We start from the raw sequence: 15,142 nt of genomic DNA on the forward strand, positions 1-15,142 counted from the left end.
CCGCTCCCCCTCCGCTCCCCTCACCTCGCTCAACGAACCCCCGCACCCCGGTCGCAGCGTCCGCCACACGCACGTGCTGGAGGACCCTTTCGACGACCCGAAGGAGCTGACTCAGCACATACCAGACGCCTCCCCGGAGCCCCAGTTCGAGCACGTGAGCACCCCTTGATAGGGGTAGGGGAGCCCAGCCGAGGTTCGGGGGAAGGGGGGGCCCACGCGAGGGGCGGCACGCCGCGTCCGGCAGGGGGAGAGGCGAGCCGTGTTTTTTGGTGTATTTGGCGGGAGCCGCCGGGGCGCCGGGCGCAGGCGCCACGCAAGCACCGCTGGCGGCCGCCGGGCGCTGTGTTCCGCCCCGAGCTCGTCGGGGTGCATGACTCAGCACGCCGCGCCGACTCGCGGGCGCGCCACGTGCACATTTTTGATGCACTGTATTGGTGCCTGCATGCAGGGTGACAGGCTGGAGGACGACTGGGTGGCAACAGAAGACACGCGCCCCGCTGAGGAGGTGGAGAAGGAGGCGCGCAAACAGGGTGGGCCGGCGGCGCGCGCAAGCACGAGCGCAAGCGCTGCTGTGCAGCCGCTGGCGACGCCGCGCGTGGCCGGGCCCGCCGCGGCGCCCCGGCCCCGTCCGTCCGCCAATCGCTCTTTTCCGCGGACCTTCCCCTCTGCGCGACCCATTTGGACCGCATAGTCGGCGCGCAGCCGCCCCACCTGCGTCGCGAGCGCGCGCCCCGGTGCCGACGCCGCACTTCCCCCCACTGCCCTGCCCCAAAACCCTGCGCCCCCCCCCCCCAATACCCCAGAGGCTAAGTCGCGCGCCGTCGTGCTGGAGATGATCGGGGACCTGCCAGAGGCGGACGCGGCTCCCCCCAGCAACATGCTGTTTGTGTGCAAGCTCAACCCTGTCACCACTGAGGAGGACCTGGAGATCATATTCTCGAGGTGGCCAGGCCGGCGGAGTGTGTGTGTGTGTGTGTGTGTGTGCGCGTGTTGCTTCTGAATTCCGTGCTCCAGCGCAGGGTCGAGCAACAATGGCTGGGATGCCAGCGCACAGTGTGTGTCTGTGTGTGTGTGCGCGTGCGCGCGCGCGTGTGTGTGTGTGTGTTTGTGTGTGTGCGTGCGTGCAGATTTGTGTGCGCATGTGCGCGCTAGCGCTTGAGTGTGTGTGTGTGTGTGTGTGTCTCTCCACGTGTGTGGCGCGTGGCTGAGAGTGTGCCCGCGTGCATGTGCAGGGAAGGGGAGGCGTGCGGAGCATGCTTGGTTTGCCTTTGAGGTTTGCCATGCGGGCTGTGCTCGAATGCGGCCTGCAGCACCCATGTGTCTAGCAACCCCGCCTCCGTGGCTGCTGGTCGCGGGTGCAAGGGCTCGCTGTCTCCCCAAAACACGGACAACTAAGGAGCCCTGCTGCAGCTGCACACCTGCCGCCTGCTGCTGCCACCCATCCTCCCCCCCACTGCCCCCAACACACACGCGCGCACACACACACACACACACACACATATACACACACACTCATCCAACTCCCAGGTTTGGCACTGTGACATCATGTGATATCATCCGTGATTACAAGACGGGGGACAGCCTCAGCTACGGCTTTATCGGTGGGGGGGGGAGGGGGTTGGCGCTGTCTGTCCAGCTGTCCGGCAGGAAGCAGCCCGCAGGGCACCCAGCAGGGCACCCAGCAGCCTCATGCGCCACACTGAGCCAGGCATATACTCAGACAATGACATGACATGCGCGACGGCGCACACGCGCGTGCATGCATGGGCGCACATCGCATTTGCATGCGTCAAAGAGGCATGCTCGCATGCGCACACTCGCACACGCTCACGTGCATGCACACATGTACATTGCGTGCACACGCTCACTCGCATGCAGACACGCGCGCACAAACGCACACACACACACACACACTTATTTCGTATTCCCCCAGGCTTTGATACTGACGAGGCGTGTGTGGAGGCGTACATGAAAATGAACAACGCCCTCATAGACGACAGGCGCGTCAAGGTGCGCGCACACGTGGCTGTGGACGGGCTCGAGCGCGCGTCACGCGCTCAGGAAACGCGCCGACGCCGCCTGCGTGTGTGGAGTGGGCTTGTCTGTTTTGAAGGGGGCGGCGCCTGGGTTACGAGTTGGGCGGCGCCAGGACCGACAGGCAGGGGGAGGATGCGTATCGACGCCAACACAGCGAGACACACTTTCACTCACACTCACACGCGTGCGTGCGCGCGCGCGCGCACACACACACACACACACACACACACACACACACACGAACACACACGCTTTTGCCGTCCAGGTGGACTTCAGTCAGTCGGTCAGCCACCTCTGGAAGCAGTTCAGGCGCTTCGGCCGCAAAGGGGACGCAGCCCAGGGCCAGGCCGCGGAAGAACACGCGGGCGGGGGCGGCGGCCGCGGCGGCGGCGGCCGCGGCGGCGGCGGCCGCGGCGGCAGGGGCGGTAGCCGGGGCGGCGGGGCAGGCGGAGGGCCGGGCAGCAATCTGGAGCTCAAGCGCCCGAATTTTCATGGGGCCGGCGGCGGCGGCGGTGATTACAGAAAACAAGGCGGAGGCGGCAGCAGCGGCAAGGGGCTGGAGGCGGCGACGGCCCCGTCTGCCGGTGGCTTGGAAGAGCAGCGCGCCCCGCCGCGTCAGCAGCAGCGGGAACGCGAGCTGGAGCCAGAGCGGGGGCGCGAGCCGGAGCGGGGCCAGGAGCGTGCGCCGCACCGGGCGCGCCGCAGCAGGAGCAGGAGCCGTGAGGCGCGGCGAGACAGGGAGGCGCGGCGCGAGCGCGAGCCGGCAAGGGAGGAAGGCAGGGAGGCCACCCGCGGCGGCAGCGACGGCCGGCAGCGGGAAAGCGGGCGCGACCCCTATCGGGACAGGCACCACAGCGGCGGTGGCGGCGGCGACGACGACGACAGACACAAGCGGCGGCGCAGCAGGAGCCGCGACAGGAGGCGCAGCCCACCCCCGCGCCGCAGGAGCCGGTCAAGGAGCAGGGGCCGCGGGGGCGACCGGGACAGGGACCGGCGGTAGTCATCATCCCTGTTTGCAGCATGGCCTCGTGTGCTTCGTGCGCTTTGGCAATGCCCTGCCGTTTCTGGTTGTTTTGCCGTTTGTTGGGTGCTTGCAGCAGATGGCACTGTCCATTGAATGCATAGTCGGTGCATTGGGGGACACCTTGCTGAAAATGTATAGTGTGTTACCTGGCGCGAGTGGCGCTGGCATTGCTCTTGGCAGGCAGGGGCCACCTGGGGCGGTGCCGCTCTGAGCGCGCATCAATGCGCTGGTGTTACAAACGCACCGCGTGGTTAATTGGCCAAGATCGTCCTTGCATTCGGCACGCATGGAAACACTGACAGGGTCTACACAGGACATGGTTACACGGGTGGCCGCCCATGGAAGGCCAGGGGCGCGCCACGTGGCCCGCTGCATGTGTGTGCAGAAACCTGATCACCGCTTTTGCAGCAGCAGCCGCCTGGCCTGCCACATCAGCAGCGGATGTGCCCGCTGGCCTGCTGACTTGCCTGCTGCCGCCTGCAGCATCGGCAGCAGCAGGGGGCTACGCTGCCGCCAACATCAGCCGCCCCTCTGCCAGCGTCAGGCAAATGTGCGCTCGTGGGTGCAGGGGAACGCTCCGCACTCACTCCGCAGTTGCAGCGTTCACAGGAGCCCCGCCGCCCAGATCGCCGTCGCCACGTTTGACACGGTATAAACTGCCAGCTCAGCTTCAGTACCCTGTTACTTAGGTCGGCTCTCTGGAATCTGTTGAGAGATGCTGCATGAGCGAGAGGACGAGTCTCACTGCAGCACACTGCTGGCATCACGGCGACACACAACTGCCGACTGTGCCCTTGCCCCTCGCTCCAAGTCTCCACAATTTTTGACGGCTCTCGCAGCGGCTGGCCAGCGTGATAAGAAGCAGCAGCCACACAACTATGCACAGCCACGGACGGATCCCCTTGCATATTGGTTGCTGCAACACCCGCTTCGTTGCTTTGCCGCCGATGGCCCCACTGCCCCGGCAAGTTCACAAGTCTTGCCCTCTTATGGAGCTGCTGCTACGGTACGCATGCTAGTGGTGGTGATGGTGCTGCTGCGCCTGCTGCTGTTGCTGCTGATGCTGTGCCTGCTGCTGTGCCTGCTGCTGTGCCTGCTGCTGCAGCTGGTACGGCAGCAAGGGGTACTCCACCGACAGCTGCTGCACCTCTGTCGGTGTGAGCTTCATCTGCACGCCCCCACTCGCCAGCCGCAGCTCCCGCGGCACCCCGGCCGCCTCGATCGCCGTCGATGCCTCCGAAAGCAACGCCGCCTGCGCCGCAAGCGCCTGAATGCGGCGGGATGCGGTCGCGCGGCGCGGCAGGACGTGAGGAGCTCTGGATCGTTAGGCCAGGCCAGACGACTCGGCGCTCAGTGCAGGAGACAGGCAACGCTCCTGGCAGCAAAGCAGGCCGGCGGGTGGCAAACGCAGTCTGACGTCACGAGAGTCTCCAAGCAGTCGCATACCTGAGCGCTGCGGCGCAGCAGGGCGCTGTCGGCCTCCCGCGCCAAGACCACGGCCGCAGCCAGCGCCTTGGGCGACGCGGCCACCCTGTGCGGCGCAGGGTGAGGCGCAGGCCGGGTGCTGTCAGTTGGTGCAGGAATGATATACATTTCAATCTTGGGAGCTCCGGGCCACCTGAGCCGTGTGCAACCCGGAACGGGCGCCCCAGGCCAACCCCGGAGACGCGCGGCGGCGCAGGGGCCGGCGAGCGCCGACTGTGGGCGCCCTGCATCGCGCACAGGTGCATGTCATTGGCCATAGTTCCTCCGACAAGGGGCCTGCTGCTGACCTGTAGAGGTCGGCGTTGCTCGCGACAGCCAGAAGCTTCAGGCAGCCCACCGCCGCTGTCAGCAGCGCGGCCTGGGCGGCGTCCAGGGTCAGGCCCTTCTTCTTGGACTTCTTAGACCCTTGGCATACATGCGTAGAAGCAGACAGCAAAGGGTGGTTCTGGTACCCTCAGTGGAAGTGGATGGCGACAGCAGCTTGCTTGTCTCCAGCCCCTCGCAAGCCCCAAGCGTTCCTTCCAGGCCACATCCAAACATCAGCAGCACCAACCGCAAAAACAAGCGACGTAGCGCAGCCCGACTACTGATTATTCGTGATTGACTTCATGTTGGGTCAATATGCATCACCTGCCCCGCTAGCTGCCGGCGCCTGCACCGCGCCCATGACATCGCCCACAAGCACCGCCAGCCGGTGCGCCGCCAGGCGGCCGCTGATGAGCGCGCAGGCATCCTGGGACGCGGCCAGCGCCCAGAGGCAGCCGGCTACAGACGCGCGCGTGCTGAGGGACACGGGACCATCCCACTTGAGCGTCGCGCTGTTGCGGCAGAGCAGCGGCCCCGGCGGCTGCGGTGGGGCGGGCGGCGCAGGGGCCATCGGGGATGCGCCTCGGTTCGAGAGGCGCTTCAGGGCCGACTCTTTGGGCTGCAGTGACGCAGGCGCGTGCTGTTCCAGTGGTGTCTGCGGCTGTGGCGGCAGGTGGCCCTGTTCTGAGCTGCGGACGCTGCCGCGCACGGCCCCGGAGCGCAGGCTTTTGATGCGGCTGAGGCTCGAGGTGCGGCTGATGTTTGATTCGTTGCGCCTGCGCGCGCGCGCGCGCGTGTGTGTGTGTGTGTGTGTGTGTGCGTGCGTGTGTGTGTGTGTGTGTGCGCGTGCGCGTGCACGCGCGTGCGTGTTGTTGATTTTGACTTCAAGGATTGTCGTCCAGTTATGCCCAACCAGGGGGAAGGATCACAACAAGCTCTCCCCCTTCAGGTGCAACGTGCCTGCATCCACGCCCCTGCCTCACTTGATCCGCCGCAAGGCCGCGTCCTCCTGTCCTTTGTCGGCCTCGCCGCCCTCTCCGTCCGCCGCCGCAGCGCCCGTCGGATCGCTGGGCAGCGCCACCTTGCGCACAAATGAGCTGAGGTGGTTCCAGAGCGCCGCGCCGTCGCGGGCCCCGCTGCCGCTGCACCTGTTGCTGGGCGTGCCCGGCGGCTGCTGCTGCGATTGCTGCTGCTGAGTCAGCGACTTGGGGGGCAGCTGCTTAGGCGGCTGGGGGTTGAGGATGTGCGCGTAGGTGCGCTGCTCCCAGGCCACGTAGGTCGCCGGGGGTGGCCCCAGCAGGTCAGCCAGCAGCTGGATAGCCGCTGCAACGACATCATCCAGAATAGGGGTTGTTGCAGCAGCCAGCGTCAGGGGTTGTGTCGGTCGCTCAAAGCCCCGGATGGGCGCGCGTGCGCGTGTGTGTGTATATGTGTACGTGTGTGTATGTGTGTGTATGTGTGTGTTTGTATGTGTGTGCGTGCGTGTGTGTGTGTGTGTGTGTGTGTGGCATGCTGGATGCTTGAAGCAAAGTGGCGGGACCAGGAACACAGCATAACTAGCACAGCTTGCACCTGCCAATGCCCATGGCGCATGCGTGGGCTTCCAAGCACTGCGCGCACCAGGCGTCGCCAGCCGCCCACGGTTGCCCTCGCCTCCTGGCCCTTCCACCAGGGTGCGCAGTGCGCCGGCCGCAGCGCCCACTGCCGCCTCGCTCTTGTGGCGCCCCGCGGCTGCCAGCAGCGCATTCAGCATGCCTGCCGCGCCGGCCTGCTCTGAGAATTCCGGGCGCTGCGGCGTGGCGCAGATCACAACGGGGAGGTGTATTCTGTTGGAACTGTGCAGAGCTTGCTTGTGAGTGCTCTCTTTTGTCTCTGCCGCGTGCTGCTGCTGGCGATGCGACAGGCATGTGCACACGAGTGCGAGGCCATTGGAGTGACCCGATCGCACAAGCGCTACATACAGTAGTCAAGGGCCATCAGAGTAGGGCTTTGGCAGCGGTGGGCCTTCCGCCAGCGCTTGGAGGCCCCAGCTCTTGCTGCCCGCATGCACCCGCAACCCCGCGCCTCAGCTTTTGCCCCCCTCTCCCCCAGCCACCTGCTGCACGAGGTGCGTGACCACCGCTGACAGGCTCCGCACGGTGTCATGGCCCGCGGGGCCACCAAGGACGGCCGCGTAGAGGGCCCAGGGGGGCTCACTGCCCTCCTGGCCCCTAAGCAGCGCGGCGCGTGACTGCGTGCCGATGATTAGGTGGACATGCCAGCGCGCGGCGGGGGGGGGGGGCGGCGGAGATTGTCACGAACGCGGTGCGCATAAGCAACGCATGCACACGTTCCCCGAAGAAGGCCGGTGATGGGCAAGTTGCAGGCTGTGCAACAATTTGTAGCTAGGCCCGCTCCTTCATCAGACTCACCAGCGGCTCCGCAGCCAGGGCGGCCAGTACGTGTGCGGCGATGCGGCCGGCTTCGTCGCCCTCCCCTGCTATCCACCGGTGCAGCACCGCAACCGTGCCCTTGCCCTTCGCGACCGCCTCGCATACGGGGTCATGGCCTCTGGCCAGGTGCAGCAGAATATCTGGGTGTGCGTGTGGTCAAGAGGGGGGCCGTGTGGAGGTGGGTGCCCGGTACGCAGCAGGAACATCGATGAGGACCAAGCAAGCGACCCTGAGTGAAGGTCAAGCTGTTGCCCGTCCAAGCACCACCATTGATCGACATTCTGAACAACATTCGGTGCGGATTTGCTAAACAGGTTGGCCAGGCGCGCCCGCTCACTCGCCGCCGCGGTCGCCTCGGGGCCGCCTCTGGCCGCATCCAGGACGCCGACGCACGCGTTGACGGCGCCCGCCGCCACCAGGTCAGAGTGGGCCGAAGCTTGCATGCAATGATGCACGAGCAGAAGGCTGGCCTCCTGCCGCGTGAGCTGGCCCTTGTTTGAGCGCTGCGGGGTGCACATCACGTGTGAAGATATGTCAGACATCCAAGTGCTGGGCTTGCCCAGCAGTGGGTCGCGTTGCCGCAATGCACACACAAGCGGCGCCGTGCGTGCGAAATGCAGAAGGCCAAACCACATTAAGGTTAGTCCAAAGTGGGAGTCTCACCATGCAGGCCACAAGCGCGGGCAGGTCATCCTTAATCTCAGAGGTGGATTGGGCATAGATGACTGCGTGCTTCGCCGCCTCTGCCGCAGCCTCTGCCGCCCCTAAAGCCGGGGAGCTCTTGCCGCCTCCGTCATTGCTGCCTTTGCCAGCCTTGCCCGCCGCTGCCTTCTCACTCACTCCTGAGGACGACATCCCGCGTCTTGGTGCTGCTGGCTGCCGGTCAAAGCAGGCGCGCGCACCGCTGACTGCAGCAGCAATTGAAGCTGCACATGGAGGGTGCGCGTCAAGTCACGCAGTGCTTGTTCTTCGAGGGCTGCACACAGTTGCTTGTTTGATTGTCAACAGAACGCATGTAGAGTAGTAGAGCAGGACATGATGCTCTTCTTTCGATCATCATCGTGTTGCAGATCATCGCTGCCTGCCAGTCAAGACGTGCTGAGTATACAGCATCATGAGCGCCATACTAGTCGTTTTGAAAGCATGGTGGCGCGAGCGGGGGTGCCTAGGTCGCGACCCGGTATCAATCGCAAGGACTTGCAAAAGACAGCGCAGCTGGAGTATATGAAAACATTTTATGAGGTAAATATATGCCGCGCCGATCAGCACGAGCCTAGTGGCTCAAGCCAGCAGCAGACCGCTGTGCTGCCGCCAGTGAGCTGCTGCTTTGGCGCATCTGCAGCTGCATGCAAAGCGCGGCACCCGTGCGTGCGCAACCCACACCAATCCATCCGATCTAGGCAGCCGACCGGGTTGAAGGCGAGGATATCGTGGTGCAGCTGGACAGCGCGAGCCCGCGCGCCGCGGCCGCGGCGCGTGACGAGGCCCGCGCCGCGGAGCTCAACCGGCGGCTCGGCGAGCGCATTCGCGCCGCCACATCGTGGGACGAGCTCGTGTCGGTGCTGCATGAGCACGGGGACGACCTCAACTACATCAACGTGGCGCTGCTGGCGGCGCGTGCCGGCGAGCTGTTCCCTGGCGCTTCCGAGCCCCCGCCGTCGGCGGCGTCGCAGCAGCATGACCAGCAGCATAACCAGCAGCAGCAGGAGCAGCAGCAGCAGAAGCAGCAGCCGCCGCAGCAGCAGCAGCAAGCAGACTTGGACCGCATCGCCGCCCTGGTGCTTGAGCGCGCCTCCTGGTTCCAGGCCTCCCACTTCGCCGCGTCGGCCTGGGGCCTCTCCTCTGCGGGGCTAAAGGCACGCGGCTTCTGGCGGGGGTTCTGCGGCGCGTGCGAGCGGAAGCTGCCTGCCCTCACCTTCGCGCAGCTGGGGGCGGTCCTGTGCGCCTCCGCGAGCAGCGAGTGAGCGGGGGACGGCGGGACGCAGGGCTTGCCTGCGCGCTGAGCAGCTCGCTTCCGGGGCTGTGTCCCTGCCGGCGTTGGTTTGGGCGTCGCCCGCGGGGCGAGAACATGTGCTTGAGGTAGCCTCTGGGGGATCGACTCTCCTCGGGTGAGAGCACCCCGCCTTGCTACAGCTGGCTGTCCGGGCCATCCCCTGTCTGGGGACGCACCCTTCAGCGTGGCCCTTCAAACGGCCCGCTCCGCATGGCACAGCTGACCCCGCGTCGGCCCGCCCGCCCCGCCCGCCAGGTACGTGCCGCCCCTGCACTGGGTGGAGCGCGCCTACCGCCAGGCCAAAAAGCACATCCGCGCCGCGGAACCGGAGCCGCTCGCCCGCCTGCTGTGGGCGTGGGGCGAGTGGGGCTACAGCCCCCGCGACCGGCCACTGGTGAACCACATCAAGATGCTGCTGCGGCGCATGTTCAAGGCGCGGGCGCTGGGCGGGCGGGGGCTCGTCATGGCGATGCGCGGCGTGGCGCGGCTGGAGCCAGAGTACTGGCCCAACGCGCGATGGATGGGCGCGTTTGTGGCGACGTCCCGGCCGCACCTCCAGAGCCTGCCGCCAGGTCAGCGGCCGCGCGTATAGGCGGGGGCAAAACGCGGCGGGCGGCACGGGAGGGGGAAGAGAGGGCGGCGCTGGCTCAACCCAGCCGTGCGTTGTGCAGAGCTCGAGCCTGTGTTCGGCCCCGCCTAGTCCAGCTGACGGGCGAGCGGCCGGCGTGCGCCCTACAGCAGGCCTGCCTGCATGAACCAGCTGCGCCTCACCAATGCAAAGCAAGCTAAGCTCAATCCTCTCAAGCCTCTTTGCCCTCTCAAGCCTCTCAGCCCCTTCAACCCTCTCATCCCTTTGAAACCCAAATTCCATATCTTCCAAGGCGACGTGGTTGAGCTGCTGCTGTCACTGGCGGCCATGGGCCACCGCCCCCAGGCTGTCTGGGTAGACGCAGCCCTGGAGCGCCTGCAAGCCGCCATGCTCGCCGGCGCCGGCGCTGGCGCCGCCGCAGGCGCGCCGCAGCTGCGCTCTGCAGTAGCTGGGGCCGCGGCGCTGCCTGGCCCCGGCGGCGCGCGCGCGGGGGGGCAGGAGGCGGCGTGGTTGCTGCCTGAGGCTGCGGGGCCCGGGTTTGGAGGTGATGCCGGGGTGGAGCAGGCGGAGCAGTTGCTTGACCTGGCGCTTGAAGCTGGCGGCAGCAGCAGCGGCGGCAGCGGCGGCGGCGGCGGCGGCAGCGCGGCGTCCGCACGTGGGAGCGTCGGCTACCGCCTGCCCCAGGCGGCCGCGGCCGAGTGGGCAGACGAGGGCGACGACGAGGGGGAGGATGGCGAAGCAGAGGATGCGGGCGCGCCGCGGCGGCGGCGGCCGGCGCAGTCATCTGGCAGCGGCGCGGCCGCACGCCTGCAGCAGCGGGGGCGAGGCGACGCGTGGCAGGCAGCAGAGGACGAGGTGCAAGAGTGGGCAGAGGGGGAGGACGATCTGGATGAGGATGACGAGGCGCAGGATTTTGACGTTGATGGCGACACGTGGCCGGAGGAGGCTGAAGATGAGGAGGAGCAGGAGGGGGACAATGATTCTGATCTGGATTCGGCCAAAGGGGGCGCCCCGGCGCCGGCGGCCGGCGTGCTGGCGCCTGCAACGGCCGTTCGACCAGCGGGCGCCCAGGTGGCACCAGGCGTGGAGGGAGCCCATGCGGCGGAGGCAGCGGCCGAGGCCCTGAAGCCGCTGACGCCGCGCCAGCTGGCGGTCGTGGCCTGGTGCCTGGGGGCCCTCGACTTCGTGCCGTCCCAGGCGTGGCTGCAGGCGTTCAACCGCGCGCTGCTGCTGGCGGCGGACGGCCTGGGGCCGGATGAGCTGGCGGACGTTCTGCACGGGCTGGCCGGCATCGACGCCCCGCCCGGCCCCGCGCTGCAGCGCGTCCTGCTGGCGCGCGCGCGTGACGCGCTGCCGCAGATGGGGGCGGAGGCTCTGGCGCGGGCGTGCGCGGCGCTCGTACGCCTCGGGATGCGGCCGGCGGCGGCCGACGCGGCGGGCGCGGGCGCGGGCGTGCTGTCCGCACCAGCGCGGCGGCGGCGGCAGCTGCCAGTGGAACAAGCGGGGCCAGGCGGCAGCAGCGGCGGCGGCGGCGCGGCGGCGCAGGCGGCGACGGCGAGCAATGGCTGGGGAGAGGCGCTGGATACATGCATCTTACGCCTCGCGCCGCGCATGACCACCTCGCACGTCGCTGATGTTCTGGGCTTCGCCGCCTGGGCGGGCCTCGCGCCGTCACCCACGGCCGTGTCGGCCGCCGCCGACGCCGCCCTCTTGAACGCGGCCGCCGCGCACCCCTCCGCGCTCGCCGGCGTGCTGTGGGCGCTCGGCGCGCTGGCCTACAAGCCGCCGCCCTCGCAGCTGCACCCGCTGCTGACCGCGCTGCAGCCGCGGCTCAGCGTGCTCGGCTGCAGGGACGCGGCGGACGCGGCGTGGGCGCTGTGCGTGCTTCGGCACCGGCCGGGCGCCAAGTGGCTGGGGCTCTTCATGGGGGAGGTGCTTGGGAGGGCGGCTTATATGACCCTGGAAGAGCTGACAGACACGCTGTGGGCCCTCGCGTGCTTCGGGGCGCGGCCAGACGGGGAGTGGCTGCGCCGCGTAGCCGCCGCCGCGGGGGCCCGGCTGCGGGCGGCACCAGCCGGCGGCGGCGGCGGCGGCGGCGGGGACGGCGGGTGGGGCGGCGCGGGCGAGGAGGCGGGGCTGGACCCTGGGAATGCGGCGGTTATGGTGTGGGCGCTGCGCGAGCTGGGGTATCGTGGGGAGGGGGACAGCGGGCTGCTGGACGGCTTGGAAGCGGCACTAGCAGCGGCTGGCGACACTGGGTAATGCTGCCAATGCTCTCCCTGGCCATTTGCAATTGTGATTCTGAGTAGCATCAAGGCCAGTTTGTATCGCATGATATCTTCAGGATCCAGGCTACCGGTATGCTCTAAGAGGCTCAGAAGTCGTCCAGCACGACAGCATGACATCCTGGTGACGTGCTCGCAACGGCGGGAGCGCATCCTCGGTGACCAGGGTGATCCCTGTAGTGCAGGTCTAGAGGATGCTGTCGTCCCATAGAGGGATCACATATGCCACTTTTGTGATGAAGGGATGCACTAACCCGTTCTTAGCGCGGAGACTCGTGATCTCACAGCTGTCAGTACTCCCGCAGCTTGGTCTTTCTCAGCCACGCATGACCTCCAAGCGTGCGGCAAGCAAGCAGGCGCAGCATCTGACCCGCCAGGATGTGGCACAGCAGGTAAAGTGCTACGCGACCGCCGGCGCAAAACGCCCTGGCAGCTCAGCTGAGCTGACCTCGTTGAACCTGATGTGGTAGCGGCGGATGCGTGGTAAAGGCCGCGCCCCCTTCAACTTTGGCAGGCCGCAGAGATTTTAGCATCGTACAGCGTGCGGCCCAAGGCTCTCGTACTTGACCTGGACTACACCCTGTGGCCGTGAGACACGCCCCTGGCCGGGCTGGCAACCAGAGACGCTGCACATGAGGCCTCTGCACGGACGCCCAATGCGGCAGTGCCAGCAAGCGCGCCTTCACCCGGCCCCCGCGCCAGCACCTCCCTCCCCCTGCGTCCGCTCTGGTCATCCCCGCTGCGCCTGGGCTCCTGTGCAGGTACTGGTGTGAAATGTACGAGCAGTGGGCCGAGCCCGAGCCCCTGTATCCGCACGTTGAGGGCATCCTGGATGCCATCAGGTGAAAATAAGGGGGGTCAGAAAACACAACTGTATCAGGGGCGAAAGGCCTGGTCCGGGTTTTGTCATACCAGGGTTCATACAGGCCGAGAACATCGTTCCAGGACATGCTGGTGCTGCCAGCCCGTTATCCAGTTCCTGGAAGCCAGGGATTCGCGTGGTGCTTGGTGCGTTTGACTGACCCGGCCGGCTGCCACGTCCTGCAGGGACCTGAAGCCTGCTAGCGGCCCCCCTGGCTTCCAAACGCCAGGCCAACCAAGGGTCGCTGCGTGCCCTCGCCCCCGCCCCCGGCCCCATGCACCTCTGTTGGCAGGGACGCCGGCATTCAGCTGGCGGTCGCGTCCCGGACACCCACACCCCACGTGGCGCGGGCCTTCATGCAAAAGCTTGGTGGGCGGTTGGGTCTTGAGATGCGTGTGCTCCTTGATCCGCCTCCCTGCATCTGCACGCATCCATCCCTCAGTGTTCTCACCCTCTCAACATCTGCGCATGCGTGAGCAGACGTTGTTCACATAACATGATCTGCGTCTGACGATCTGCAGGTCTGACCGACAGGTTTGACAGCGTGCAGCTGATCCCGGCAGCCAACGGCTGGGACGCGCGCACGGCCCAGAAGGACCGCGCCCACCTGCCGGCCATACGCGACGCCCTGGGGCTAGGCTGGGGCGACATGCTGTTTTTTGATGACGAGGACGGCAACATCCAGAAGGTCGGGGTTGCCATATCGGGGTATCAGACTTCTATATTGATGCAGAGTTCATATCAAGGGGGTGTCAGCGCACAGCGGCAGTGGGCGGGGCTGAAGTAGAGTAGGGATGCGCGTGCGCATGCTGCCTAGGGCCGACATGGGCGGGTGCGCCGTGGCCGCATGCGCAACGCTGACGTGGCGGACGCTCGATCGTGCGCCGCGCAGGTCTCTCGCCTCGGGGTGGCGAGCGTTCTGGTGGACACGCGGACGGGCCTCAGCTTGGCCAGGTTCCAGGAGGGCCTGCAGCTGTTTGCAGCAGCCAGGGGCCGGCCGGCGGCGTCGTGAGGCGCTGGAATGCGGTCCCGTGAGCTGCCTCGCAGCGGTGGCGCGCGGCCGTCCACTGCAGCGGGCACCGGAGCGGTTTCAGCGGTCTGGCGACGTGGGAACACGCGGAACGTGCGTGCACCTCAGTGCACGTAACGTGCGTGCACCTCAGTGCACGTCACTGACTAACCCAACACATGAACGTACAATATTGCGCACCGGTACAGCAAATAATGTCCTCTTCCTTTCAACGCAATCCTTCTGCGACTATTGCGCCGTTGGGCTTGCGCCTCAGATGGCGCTGCAAGGTGCAGGATTTCGGCGTGCCGCACGCGAGGATTGTACAGTGGCAGCTGCGCCACCAGCCGCTTGGAGTGCGGCGCACACAGTGTCGCCGAGGCAGCATGTCTTAGCATGAATCTTGTCAGTGCAATTTATTGTCTATTTTGTCAGCTAGTCAAGCAGGCAGAAGGTCCACAGAACAGCACGAATGCCTCCAAGCTACCTGCAGGACGCGAAGAAGCATGGGATCAACCTGCAGGTGAGCTTATGTTGTCTTAGTGGCATCCTGTCATAATATTTGGGCCTACACGCGCGTCGTGGGTACGTTCGCGGCCCACATGCAACTCGCGGACTCGCAGAACTTGCGGAGCATCGCTGTGCAATCTTCAACGCCTGGTCCGGGCTTATCAGCGGCAGCACTAGAGCTGCTCAGGCAGCCCCATGCAGTCGGCGAAGCGGCGGATGTGTCGGCGCGCCTCCGTCAAGGCGCCGTCGTGCTGCGGGTGCGGCGCGGCCTTGGCACAATCACCCCGTATTGATTACCGGCTTCAGTAGTTGAGCCCCTGTCCAGTATATGCTGAATGTAGCTGCTCCATCTGTTTGTACATGCACGCCTGTCATACCTGTTCGTCGATTTCAGCAACTGCTTCCGCTGCCCCCGCACCCCGCCCGTTGCGCCTTGGGTCCACGCCCCGCCAGGCGACAGCCGCGCAGCAGGTCGAGACGCAGGTGCGCTGCGTTGAGGACGCGATACGCGGCAAGCTGACTAAGACCCGAGACCTGGTGTCGGCGCTGCAGGTTGGCTTGGCAGCGCGCAGTGGGAGGTCGGCAACGGCTTTGGCGGGGCCCCTTGCTG

The 15,142-nt window shown here is 66.6% G+C and overlaps 3 protein-coding genes across 3 annotated transcripts; 2 read left to right on the plus strand and 1 right to left on the minus strand.

Annotated features, from left to right (window-relative positions):
- Nucleotides 1-2,302: 2,302 nt before the first annotated feature.
- Nucleotides 2,303-3,037, plus strand: MNEG_7264 (hypothetical protein; the record flags this gene model as incomplete). The annotated part of the gene is made up of 1 exon (XM_014044261.1): nucleotides 2,303-3,037. A coding segment is annotated over one exon (735 nt), but the record flags the coding sequence as incomplete, so codon positions are not given.
- Nucleotides 3,038-4,076: 1,039 nt separating this feature from the next.
- MNEG_7265 (hypothetical protein) lies at nucleotides 4,077-8,139 on the minus strand (the record flags this gene model as incomplete). The annotated part of the gene is made up of 10 exons (XM_014044262.1): nucleotides 4,077-4,328; nucleotides 4,508-4,592; nucleotides 4,834-4,951; nucleotides 5,177-5,628; nucleotides 5,836-6,175; nucleotides 6,473-6,641; nucleotides 6,948-7,082; nucleotides 7,264-7,424; nucleotides 7,622-7,787; nucleotides 7,948-8,139. 10 exons carry the CDS (start codon nucleotides 8,137-8,139, stop codon nucleotides 4,077-4,079), a joined length of 2,070 nt encoding a protein of 689 aa, XP_013899716.1.
- Nucleotides 8,140-8,508: 369 nt separating this feature from the next.
- Nucleotides 8,509-12,128, plus strand: MNEG_7266 (hypothetical protein; the record flags this gene model as incomplete). Its single annotated transcript, XM_014044263.1, has 4 exons — nucleotides 8,509-8,526; nucleotides 8,685-9,244; nucleotides 9,533-9,849; nucleotides 10,159-12,128. The coding sequence occupies 4 exons, from the start codon at nucleotides 8,509-8,511 to the stop codon at nucleotides 12,126-12,128; spliced, it is 2,865 nt and encodes a 954-aa protein (XP_013899717.1).
- Nucleotides 12,129-15,142: the final 3,014 nt, after the last annotated feature.

Source organism: Monoraphidium neglectum, assembly GCF_000611645.1.
Source record: "Monoraphidium neglectum strain SAG 48.87 unplaced genomic scaffold scaffold01269, whole genome shotgun sequence".
Taxonomy (NCBI): domain Eukaryota; kingdom Viridiplantae; phylum Chlorophyta; class Chlorophyceae; order Sphaeropleales; family Selenastraceae; genus Monoraphidium; species Monoraphidium neglectum.